This window comes from Lissotriton helveticus, chromosome 2_1 (genome assembly GCF_964261635.1).
Source record: "Lissotriton helveticus chromosome 2_1, aLisHel1.1, whole genome shotgun sequence".
In the NCBI taxonomy this organism is placed as follows: Eukaryota; Metazoa; Chordata; class Amphibia; order Caudata; family Salamandridae; genus Lissotriton; species Lissotriton helveticus.
In genome coordinates, this window is record NC_136059.1 from 1,055,577,291 (window position 1) to 1,055,590,588 (window position 13,298).

The following is a 13,298-nucleotide window of genomic DNA, read 5'->3' on the forward strand; positions in this document are numbered from 1 at the left end:
TGCTAAAATAATCCTTCCCTACAATTCCACAGAAGCACAAAAAACTCTGGTAACAGCCCTGGTCAAATTAAAGATTGATTACTGCAATGGCTTGTATCTAAACATGCAGCACCAACATCTGACCAAATTACTAACTTTGCCAAATTGCTTGAAGGGATCCCCAAATGTAAATCTGCTTTGTGCGCCTTTTACAATTTGCATTGGCTCCCCATCAGGCAACAAATCAGATTTAAGTCTCTGTGCACAGCGTACAACTCCCTACATGATGCTGGTCCAGAGTACTTGAAACAGAGTTTCAGGTGGCATGAAGCAAAATAATGTTTCAAATTCAATAAGAATGATACAAAGCAATAATATAAAATAATAAAATAATAAAAAACTTTAAAAGAAAAAATATCCGCCTTGTGTTGAAAAACTTTTATTAAAAGTAGTAATGTTGTAATTTGTAGAAATCAGAAGGTCATGAGGGAAGTTTGCTCTGTTATGAAGCAAACAGAAACCTGCGCCGCTTTGGAGCCAAGAAACTCGTCCCTAGGTTTAAATGCCCTAACTGGGGAGGAAGAAACTTTGTTACATGTACTACCAAGGCATGAAACAAATTAACCCCTCACATTAGAGCCATACCCAAACTGTTATTCTTTAGGAAGGAATTAAAAACTTGGCTTTTCTCTAATTAATGCTTTTCTGAGCCCATTCAACAGAGCCACCTCCGGGTAATCGTGCACCCTAAAAGTTACTTTAACATAACATAAAAATCATGGAATAGGTTATTGGGAAATGTAGCTATTTATGATTCACAAACGAAATTATTACCTATGCGTATGGTGGCTTTTCCTTTCAGACCATTACGAAGAATAATTGTTCTTCTCCTTTGTTTGACCTTCGAAGTATCTTTAGTAGATGGAGATTTCAACCACTTGTACTAGAAGGAAACAGATCACTTTTGTGAAACGTTTGCAGTACATAAACTATATACACCGATATCAAATGGTTTACTATCAGATTAAAAGCCTAAAAATTACAAATACCACACTTTTTTGATTTTAAGACATAGCATCAATGCCACAGCAAGTCCAAACAAACAGTACACTGTGATGTTTCTGTATACACAGAGGGAAGAAGCCTAGTCGATTATTGTTGTTCTGTTGCCACTTAGGTCGATAGAAGCGTGAATAATCAGTACATGGGGGTACCATATCCATACCTGACAAAAACATAATTTTGTCTTTTGGGCAGTGAACAGATTTTCTCAAATTACAAACGACACATGCCAGGTACCACATGGGCAACGGCACTGCAAGATTTTCTCTTGCAAAGCACAGGCACCACCTAGATGAAACACAAACGGGGACACATACAGACGAGCGCGCACACACACACTTGCTGAACTTCATATTAGAGAAGAACTGGTGATCCCTTTACCAACATTCCTTAAGCTTTCATTAGTTCAGTGACACAAGCAGGGATACAATGGCTGGGGGCCACACAAAAAAGTGGACAATTAGGCAGAAAGCACATGGCCAATCTAAAAGTCACACAAGAGGTAAAGAATTGCAAAGGCAAACATGAGCAGGCAGAACAGGGTGTGGTGGTGAGGAAGGCAAGGTACATCGAAACAGTGTGAAGATTGCAAAGAGGCTTGGAGTGAGCGATGACGGAGGGAGGTCTACAGTGCAAAGAAGTAGAAAATATGGCAGCAAAGGTGGCTTGCATAGGGAAGCACTAGGAAGGAAGGTCAAGCAGGGAGTAATGACGGCAGAAAAATGAGGCCTTGGAGCTGCAACAGCAAGGGGACATATGAGGCGCACCAACAGGCAGGCAAAGGAAAGCAGCGAGGCAAAAAGGGCAGATAGGTTCAGAAAGGAAATGTAAAGGAGGCATGCACAAGGAAGCAAGGGGCACTGTCAAAGAGACACAGGTTGGTATTCAAATTGTTATTCAAAATGTTAAGCATTTAATTGAGTGCAAACAATCCTTTCGTTATAGAATTACAGAAACACAGATGTGGCGCTGGGGTGAGTGCAAACATATAAGAGTAGCAGCATACCATTTAGGTTTTAATTAAGTTGTAGAATTTTACATTAGAAGTATTTACAAGTTGAAACACTCCGAGATAAAGTAATTCACACCGAATCATTGATAATGTTATTCGTGATGTTATTATGTATGAAGTCATGAGCAGATCATTGGGTGAAAATAATAATGGGTGCATTGTTAATCATACCACAACTGGCGTATTTTAATGTTTTTTTCGTTTAGAATAGTAACCATAATGACCCTAAAAAGGATGCTTTTAGAGGACTGCACTTAACACTCACCTCCTGAGCGAGCAGAAGACAGGTACGATTGGTTTACTACCTGGGCAGCTGAGATAGCCAACAAGCATTTGCAATGCAATAGGTCTCGCATTTGTGAGAGTTTAAGCTATTGGCATTGTAAATGGCAATGCCTTTTATTTATCTGTTTTGCTAATTAACGCATAAATAAAAGGCATTGTCATTTACAATGCCAATAGCTCAAACTCTTGTAAATGCGAGACCTATTTAGCCGCCATTGTCCCGGGCTGCTCGGAAAGTGAAAGCACACATTGCGAGCTCAATGTTGCAAGAAAGCATCTTGTCCCTGCAGTAGGAGAAACTCATTAAAGAAAATCTTGCTTATAGACTGAAAAAGACGTACCGTGTAACAACCGAAGTAAAAGTTCCAGTCCTCATGGGAGGTTACAAATGAGACAAGGCGGTACTAAGGAGGGACTAACAAGCCTATGAACGAATCAGAAGCCAGGATTTACGAAGGGCAATGACAAATATGGTCGGAGAGTGGGCGGGGCTTCTATTCCATACTCCAGTACAGCATGTCGCAGAGCAGTGCTTGCGCTGCGCAGGCTAAACCTAACACTCTTGGCCAGGGATTTGTTGCAGCTCGACCCATGACAAACAGTAGTCCTTAAGAGGCTGTCAGCAGCATACCCACAGGAAGTAGTCATGCAAGTCTCTTTCTGATGCCCCAAAGACTATCTGGCATGTTATGCCTTGTTCACATTGCAGATGGAGTTTACTTAAGTGCCACACCAATACTCTGTTCGAGGGCTGTATTGCTGAGCTCACAAATTATGAAGCATTATGCTGCCTGAGCTCTGGAGGCAAAGGAAATAGTTCTACAAGAAGAAGGGTGCAGTATTTTTTTCCTCAGGCGATACTAGATGGGTGCCAAGATAATGCCTACTACACCCAGGGATATTAAAAACAAAAAAAAGAATGGGGTGGGTATATCATGTTGCACCTCCACACCTAAACTCCCAATAGTCTTACCTCCCCACTAGGGCCTAGCAAACACACAAGATAGATGGATTCCTGAAACTTTTCAACCACTCACTCCCAGCCAAGAGATCTGGGTTTAATTAATCGTTCTTTTGCTCACTATGCCACCCCAGTTTGGACCCTGTCTTGAATCAGTCTTGATCATGCTCCTCATGGAAACAGTCCAGCCCAAACTGACTAGCCAGATCCTCCCTGGACTGGAAAGGAGCATTCTGGGACCGGGTTCGGGATATCATCGCTCGTCAGCCTGGCTACCTTGAATCCAGTGGCACAGCAAGCAAGGAACCCACGTCTGGGCATTCTCTTGGCCACTTGGGGCAAACATAGCAAGCACAACAAGATGATGGATGGAGTGCTGAAACTTTTCAACCACTCATTTTCAGTCAAGAGATCTGGATTTAATCCACCGTTCTTTTGTTCACTATGCCACCCCAGTTTGGACCCAGCCATATGCAAATCAGTCATTTAAAAAATATATTTTTTTATTAAAGCAGCTCATTGGATACAGCAAGACTGAAAGTGTGTACATGTACATCACCAGTAGTATGCCAAGAATGTATACTTTATTACAATGGAAAGGCCAACAACAGTCACTATGATTTATATAGAACAGTTTCTTTCATCCTTTGACATTGCGGGAGGTGAGAGTTATATCTGGTCTGCCCTACTGCACTATTTGGGGGGATTTGAAGTGTGTGTCGGAAGATGCTAATCAGTCTTGACCCTGCTTCTCATGGGAACAGTCAAGCATGAAGTGCCAGGACAGGTCCTCCCTCCGGGAAACAAGTATCCTGGGACCAGTTTCGGGGTGCCACCCCTCATCAGCCAGGCTAACTTAAATCCAGTAGCACAGCAAGCAAGGGACCCATGTCTGGGCATACCCTTGACCACTTAGGGAGAACATAGCAAACACAACAAGATGATGGACGGAGTGCTGAAACCTTTAAACCACTCACCCACAGCCTTGCTCGCTGTGCCTCTGGATTCAAGCTAGCCTGGCTGATGAGGGGTGATACCCCGAAACTGGTCCCAGGATGCTTGTTACAGGTCCAGGTAGCCCTGATCTGGCAATTAGGGCTGGAGTGTTCCCATGAGGAGCAGGGTCAAGACTGATTTGCATATGGCAAGGTCCAAACTGGGATGGCATAGTGAGCAAAAGAACGATCCATTAAACTCAGATCTTTTGACTGGGATTGAGTGGTTGAAAAGTTTTAGCACTCCGTTCATAATCTTTTTTTGTCCTCTAGGGCCTAGAACAGGGGTCTCCAACCAGCAGCTTGTGAGATACCGTAGCTCTCCAGCTACGTCCGAGTAGCTCATCTGTGTGCAGCCCAGCTTATTAAATTAGAACGCTTTTGCTTGGTTGAATTAATATAGATATTAAAAATGGAGCTCATGCAACACTAATAATATTAGTAGCTCTTAATCTGTTTTATTGAACATAAGTAACTCCCAGTACAGAAAAAGTTGGAGGCCCCTCGCCTAGAGCATCCCCACAGAAAGCTAGAGGAACTCTGGATGCTTTTATTGGGGTAGTTTTGTTTTACTACACATGGACCAGTTCTCTTTTGCCAAGATAAGAGGCTGCAATTTTTGGGATTTTGATCAGCCAGCAAATAAAGAACCCTATGAACCCTTGGCATTTCTGCAACCTATAAACCCAGATGTATCAACTGTGGCCATAAGAAGCCAATAAGGTCTTCACATACACAGTCCAAAGGTTTGATCTATTCCTGTTGCAGGTGCTAGGCAGGCACACGTTGCAGGTGCTAGGTACAGTCACACAAGCGAACTCCCCTGCATACCTAGTATTCAGAATTGTCTGAGTATAATAGGATTCCCTAGGTGGTAGAAGAGCCCATGCTCATAAACCTCTGTTCCCAACAACGCCAAAATGGGTTGCTTTTGATAGTAAAAACTTGATGTCTCCAGTTATGTTTTGGGGCTTTTCTTGTAGCAAGCACTAGGTCTAGCCATACATGTTGAGTACACTGTATATTGGGAGAACTGTGGAAATCTTTGTGGATCCTCACAGATTCCAGAGCTTTCACTCATCGAAATATTAGTAATAGTGAGATTTAACCAAAGTTGAGGTTTTCTGCGCAATCTGGGCAAGAAAACAGTGGGATCCATGAATGTCACCACCCCTCCATACTCCTACGGATGACTAGTTTTCATAAATGTCTTGGTGTAGGAGGTTTCCTCCTTGGGTGCTGGCCGAACCTGGATCCAAATTCGGCTACGACCCACCAGTGTGAAAACAATGCATACTGAGGCATTTTCTGTAGCAGGCGCTAGGCCCACCAACACAAGTGGGGTACCGTTTTTATCAGGAGAAGTGTAAGAGCACAGAGGTGTGTAACATTTGTTATTATCAACTGAATTTCTCTCCATTTTTAGCTTCAAATGGAAGCCAATAAGCAGAAAAGAACATATTTTACAAAATGCCATCTAAATCACATGATAATATGGTTAACACAAAATTCAGGGTCATGAAAATCACCACTTTTCCTAAACTCAGTATCTTGGTCACATGTCAAAAACACATTGCCATTCATTTACTCCATTCTCCTCCTTTATTCATTAGATTTGATTGTGTGTTGAAGAACAGTCGCTACACAAAGAAAATCATTATAGGCTGCAGCTCAGTTGTTGTTTCAGGGTATTATATGCTTTTGAACAACCAGGAAACACTATTAATACCTGCGAACAGAGGTGTCTCGTGGATGTAAAAATATAACAAATTTGTAGATTGGTAATTGAGGGAAAATTTATAGATGAAAATGTCAGCTATTTCTATTGTTTCCTATTTTTGTTTATACGTTATTTTTAATGTCAACAATTAGTTTCTTTGGGTACATCATGAGCAATCCACACAAATGACCCATGGATTTCATACCTGTTTCACTCCACAATCTGCATTTAGGCTAAAACCACAAAATATGAAAAATTAGCTAAAACTACAAACATGGTAATCTTTTTTTTTTTTTTACAACTCTGGTTGTTCTGTAAAGCTTCGAAGATGGTGCTCTTAGCAAAGCAAACTTTTTTTTAGTCTTTAGAAAACAATCTATGCTTTCTTGCACAGCTTTTCTTTCACTAGTTTTCAAGAAAATGTTTGCTATATTTGTGCCAATTTTTTCTGTTCCCTTCACTGAAATACACAAACTCTTAAGAATCCTTAACATGTGGGAAAAAAAGACGAAAATCTGGCATGCAAAAGTTCTGAAAGCGTAAGCATGAAGTGCCTTGCACCTCAAACAAGCACTGGCCAAGCCAATAGGTCTGGCCTCAACAAGCTGGTATCCTGGTTAAATTGTTTTACTGCAAGGCTTGTGCCACAAAACTAAAAAGTGGCCACTATATGCTTGTAATAAAAAAATGAACATCTAAAAAAGATTTACTAATGTGATCTCTTGCAATACAAATTTAAAAAAAAAAAGATTTACTAATGTGATATCTTGCAATACAAAATGATATTTAAAAAAGATTTACTAATGTGATGTACTAGTGATTTTTTTTAAATCAAAAGACTTTTGTTGAACTGTGCATTTTATTCATTATTAGAATTGTTGTGCTTTTTTTTTTAAGGAGACGAGAACAAATCACCATCTAAACAAGTACTCAGTCACAGGCAGGTACAGTGTTACACTATCCCTCAAACACTTTATGCCAAAAAACGTAAAAAGAACACACCAAAATAAATCACTGGTTAACTGGACACCCGAAGTGCAGGAAGAAAACATATTTAAAATGAATTAAAAAATGCTATTCAAAAACGCCTTAAAACACCTTTGTCACTTAAAAGAAAGCAACTAATTTTGGCAGCTGTGAACAATGAACACAGGCTTTATGAAGTGAAAAGAATCAAAGGGAAAAGTGTGCTGACTGCATGCAGCATACTGAATTGGGTGGGAGTACATTGTGAATGGCAATTCAACTGACAAATAAATGAAGCAAACTTTCCAAAGGCCCTTCTGAACAGGTATTATGTATGAAATTTTGGGGCAAACCGAGTATGGAAGGACAGCTACAGTAGTCTCAAAGGCCTGATCAAAAAGGAAAAAAAAGAAAATGTAACCCAACCTAAACATGGCCCCTACAGGCATGCAAATAAAAAACATTGGCAGACCGTTATGTTTTTACGTTCTCGCCTATGCAGCGCGCAAGCTCTGCTTTGGAGTGACCTCTTGGAACCTCTCCGGGCTTTTGTGGAAACTCGTGCATGTTCTGCATTGTTTCCAATGAGCCTTCGTGCATGTATGGCGTTTACCTTGTGGGAGCAAGCAGCGGCGCCATCTGTTTGTAATTATCGCGCTGCTCTCTCCCGTAAGGTAAACTCTGCGCATCGCTTTAACTTTCATTGTTGCAGGACCGCGCTTGTCTTTCAGCGCTTGTTTTAAGTAGTCGTGTGTTTCTGTTTGCACTTCAAGAGCTGTGCATGATGTGAGCCATTACAATGCCTTACTGAAAGTTTACATTCAGAATGAGCACAGATTCTCGCCCACCGACTTCTTGGCAAAAATGGAAGCCGCTAATGTTGTTCCAAATCGGACACGGGAGAATTGTAGGAAAGGAAGATTTTTCATGGAAAATATTGGACAAGAAGAAGAAAAAAATCAAAGTTATTTTACAGACTCTTTCATTGCATGAAGTTGCTATTATTTCGCGCCAACTAGCATAGTTACATTACGTGACTTGTACAGAATCGCAGGTTTTTGAACAGAAGCCAGGTCTTGTTTTGAAACGTCCTGTTAACTCGCACTCCCCCTCCCTTCCTCCTATCCTTTTTTTCAACACCCAGCAGATTAGCAAAGCCAATCACTTGTAAAATAAATTTTATGGATGCCCAGCTTTTCCACTTTTCTGTTTCCCGTTTGCCTTTGTTTGTCTGTGTATTTGTCTGCTATTTATCTTTTGGCAATCTTCTTTTTCCCCCCGTTTCTTTCTATTTTGGCTCATGGTGTTCTTCCTCTACTAAGCTCTGCGTCTTATTTCTCTGTGCATTCGTCTGCTTCGTTTTTATATGTTATATGTACTGTGCCTCACATCTTTACTTTCACTTTCTGGCCTCTCCTCTTGTATTGTTCTTGTTTTTCAGTAGCAGGCAGTCCACTCCTTTTGTCATAAACTCACACAAGTCACCTGAGGCTATTTAATCCTCTCCCCTGCATACAATACCAGAGTAATATTCACAATACTTGTCGAGCAGCTCAGCTGTGCTCAGTGACTCTGAGCTTCTCATAACTAAATCCCCGAGTCTTGTAACAATGTTGCTAATATTGCTTATGCACACATTGTGGCTAACTTCTTCGTGTTAATGACGAAAGATTCTTGTCTCGGTTTATAAATTGTACTTGACAACAATTACCACTGCTACCACGTGATTCTGCTCTCGCTTCTTTTCTTTAACTTTATGACCCTGGCTTCAGTTTCTACATTTTCAGTAGCCAATGATGCACTGCCAGTGAATCTAACTTTATACATGTACATTACCTATATAGGGTACTGCTAAATATGTGCTATTACCACTATTAGGTGATTACAACACTACAGTTGCGATGTAAGGTTTTAGTCGGAATTTCATTTTTATGTCTCATGCAGATATTTTATTTACGAACAGTGGGCTTAGAGGCTGCTTGTTACTTACCATTGGTTGGTTTCATTGCCACTCATTTTCTTGATTTTTATTGGTCAGTTGTCATAGGTGTTCCTCCTCTTCATGTGTTTGTCCCACCCTTGGAGCATGGACGCATTACTTATGTCCTTCCACTGCTCACTTTTGAAGCATTACTTTTTCATTTTTTTCTTTTAAATACTCTACAAAAGTGCATGCTCTTTTGCTTGTGTGCTGGTCTCTAGGCTCTTCATTATTGTGCTCATCAATATGTGCTTCTCATACAGCAGCTACATTGCTCTACAAAATACCTCAAAAACATTGCTAATATCTCTGACTAAACACTTATAAGGTCCCAAAGGCGAGACCTACTGGCTATACCAATGCTTGTTTAAATTAAGACTCCTTTCAATTGCGCAATGCATTTTATTATTAGCATTGTTTGTGAAAGAGACAAGATTAAATAATGACCTAACTAATAGTGACGAGGGCCTGAGTGACTGTCTTTCTGATGTTAGTTGGGATCCATCTGAAGATTCTGCAGAGCATGCAAAGTGTGTTGAAGCAGGAGGAAGCAGCTGTGTTGACTCGTCATTTCATGGTCAGTTGGCTGTTGAGGATGATGCCCAGGTTGCGTACCTGCATGGTCGTTCGGTGTGGGTGTGAGTCCGAGCTCTCCAGGCCACCAGCTGTGGTCCCATCGGAGATGTTCTTTCCGAAGATCAATACTTCAGTTTTGTCAGAGTTGATTTGGAGGCAGTTGTCTCTCATCCATTCGGATAAATTGGTCATGGCGTTGAAAAAGTTGGTTTTGGCGTTGGAGGGCTCCTTGGTGAGGGAGAGGATCAGTTGAGTGTCATCTGCGTAAAAGATTAAGTTGAGTCCGTGGAATCTGACTATGTCTGCGAGGGGGGTCATGTAGATGTTGAACAGGGTGGAGCTGAGGGATGATCCTGGTGGTACGCTGCATATAATGTTTTTGGGTGCAGAGGCGGAGGGAGGCAGTCGGATGCTCTGTGTGCGTTCTGTGAGGAAGGAGGTGATCCACTTGAAGGTGTCTTGCTGTATGCCGGTGTTGTGGAGTCTGTTGAGGAGGGTGTTGTAGGAGACGGCGTTGATCAGGGTCACAGTTTCAACAAGGTCGAGGAGAGTTCTGATGTCATCTGTGGCAGCAATCAGCGCACTCTAAGTGTTGTGGTTGGCAAGGAATCCTGAGACGTCCAGTATGCGGTTTTGTTCTAGGAAATTGGTGAGCTGCTGGTTGAGGTCTTTCTGGAGAACTTTGGCCGGGTAGGGGAGCAGGGAAAACGGACGGTAATTTCTGAGATCGTTTGAGTCAGTGGAGGCTTTCTTTAGAAGGGGTCTGATGTCTGTCTGTTTCCATCTGTGCGGGAAGGTTGCTGTGGAGAAGGAGGTGTTGAAGATGCTGGTGAGTAGTGTGCTGATTGGGCTCATTGCCAGGGTGTAGAGGTGGTAGGGGCAGGGGTCGGTGGACGCCCTTGAGTGGGTGGAAGACATGATTGCAGAGGTGGTCAGGGTGGTGAACGGCGACTAGGTGGGGATGGTTTGGCTGGTGTTTGTTGGTTGGTTGAGCTCGTTGGGGTCGAGGGTGGCAGGTTGGATATTGAATTGTTGTAGATGTCGGTGATCTTGCTGTGGAAGTAGTCTGAGAGGGTTTCGGAGAGTTCTTGAAAGAGATGGATGTTATTCTCTATGGCTGTCGGGTTGGAGAATTCCTTGACTATTTTGAAGAGTTCTTTTGTGGGATTGGCTAAGCAGTCGAAGCAGGTGGTGGTGGCTGCTTTCTTGACTTTGATGTGCAGGTGATAGATGCTGAGGACTGTTTTGTGAGCTGCTCCGTCGGCGGGGTTCTTGGGGGTGCACCATCGTTTCTCCATTTGGTGGCAGTTGCGCTTGGTGGTCCAGAGTTCTGGGGTGTACCAGCTGGCATGTTTGGGGATCTTGTCGGATTTTGAAGGTTTCTGTGGGTCAACTGTCAGCGAAGTTCTGGATTGCCTGGTTGAAGTCTGTTGATATTTCATGATGGGAGGTGGTGAGGACCTATGACCACTTAGTTTCAGTGGCAAAACAGGCCCTCTCAGCAGAAAGGGCCAAATAGGCATTATCACATTACAAATCTAAACTCCAAGTGCTTTGTAAGAGGGAGTAATCAACACCAAAACCCTTGCCTACTAGAGTAATCTGTGATATTCCATAGTACAAAATACATGACAACAGCATTTAGCAAAGGGTATTGGAAACCAGTCCATTAAGGCATATTGCCTTTGTCATACCTTTTAATTATAAACACATCAAACCGATTTAGACTACCGCCTTTACCATTGGCCAGTCAACTAATGCGAAACTACTGAATTCTACATAAGCTTTCCTACAAGGCAACACTCAGGGATACAGTCAGATAATTATCCACATCTATACAAATGTACAATTGTTTAAACAATATTTAACCCCTCTTAAGAGGGTTAGCAAGGATCATTGAAGAGCAATTCTTACAAGTGTAGGGTTTCCCAGTGAGGGAGCCCAGAAGAAGAAATCAACACCAAAACCCTTGCCTGCTGCAGCGATAGGTGAGCTAAATGAAACACAATACCTGACTCCAGGGTTTAACACAGCATCACAAATCCACACTTAAAGACCTATTGGCTTTAACATATTTTGTTCACAATAATTATTTAAATTGTTATTGATACAGATCTCTTACGAGATCAACAATTCAACGTTTACATGGCTCCGCTCGCCCCCATCGTCAGAATCAACGTCTACATGGCTCTGCTCAACCCCATCGTCAGAACCTATGCACTCAACATTGTGTCATACGCAGACGACACCCAACTCATCCTCTCCCTATCCAACAAACCCAACACCGCCAGACACAACTTTTGAGAAGGAATGGAAGTCGTCGCTAAATGGATGATAAACAGCTGCCTACAACTAAACACCAATAAAATGGAAGTACTCATCATGGGCCCAAACCCAGACTCCTGGAACGACACCTGGTGGCCCCCCCGACCTCGGAAGCTCGCCCACCCCCACTGACCACGCACGCAACCTGGGAATCATCCTGGACTCAGAGCTCAAAATGGACTGCCAGATCAATTCTGTCTCGTCCTCCTGCTTCCACAACCTCCACCTCCTACGTAAGACCTTCAAATGGATCCCCTTCGAACACAGAAAGACCGTCACTCACGCCCTGGTCACCAGCAGGCTCAACTACGGCAACGCACTCTATGCCGGAATAAACAAAAACCTCACCCGCAAGCTACAGAACATCCAAAAAGCCGCCGCAAGACTGTTCCTCAACCTGCCAAGACACTGACATCTCCCAGCACCTGCGCACACTCCACTGGCTCCCCATCGAAGCTAGAGTCACCTTCAAGATGCTAACCCACGCTCACAAGGCTCTCCACAACACCGGACCAGCATACCTGAACAGCCGACTCAAATTCCACGCACCCCAAAGGACCCTACGATCAGCCCAGCTCTCCTATGCCGTGGTCCCCCGCACCAGAAGGACCAGATTGGGAGGCCGCTCCTTCCGCATGGCCTGAGCCTGGAACGACCTTCCGCTCCACCTCAGACAGATAACATTGCTCCCCATCTTCGCAAGAAACCTCAAAACCTGGCTCTTCAACAGACCCCCTCATTGATGGACTGGAACCTGCGAACCCCACACCCCCAGCGCCTTGAGACACCTGATTTGATTTGAACAATTGTACACAATTCCGTTTGTAAACATAAAATTCTTGCATAAAATATTTCAACGCTTAGTATAAAAATGACATTTAAAACAAAAATAGAACACATTTAATAAATGTGTACAATTTATAGCAAACAAATTAATTTAGTGGACTTTTAAAAAAAGCAATTAAATTGGTGGAGGAAGAAAGGTCATTTCTAAAAGATTTAGGTTTTATAAAACGGTTTCAAGCCCCTACTACCTCCTTGTTTGAACATAACCATAAGATATGTGCTAGGTCCTGGTTTCTGTGATTGCATTTATCACATACCCTACGATCATCGTCAAGATTATTCCAGTGTCTTGTAAAAACCTTTAAAGGAAGTTGCCCTAAGCGCAACATGGTGATACATCTCCTAATATTATGTTCCAAGGTAAAACTTGTAATTTGTTATGGGGACTTAAACAAGATTGTAGAAGTGATAGAGTTGTAATGAGATAATTGCATGCAATATGCCTTGTAAAGGTTGAAACAAAACAGGGAGTCACATTTTTCGGAAAGTTCTTCAGGTGTGCTGCAGACCAGGATTGAAGAATGGCATCAGTACAGAAAGTTTTGTAGAGCCGTCTTGAGATTTGTTTGAAATGTATCATGTTTTTCCCT

General features: G+C 42.4%; 1 protein-coding gene across 2 annotated transcripts in view; it reads right to left on the reverse strand.

Moving 5' to 3' along the window:
- Positions 1–13,298, reverse strand: part of CEP78 (centrosomal protein 78) — a 536,668-nt gene that overhangs the window by 369,241 nt on the left and 154,129 nt on the right. For both annotated transcript variants that reach the window (XM_078675855.1, XM_078675856.1), the window contains exon 9: positions 814–922. In XM_078675855.1, coding sequence (XP_078531981.1) covers positions 814–922 — 109 coding nt within the window. The remainder of the gene's footprint in view (positions 1–813; positions 923–13,298) is intronic.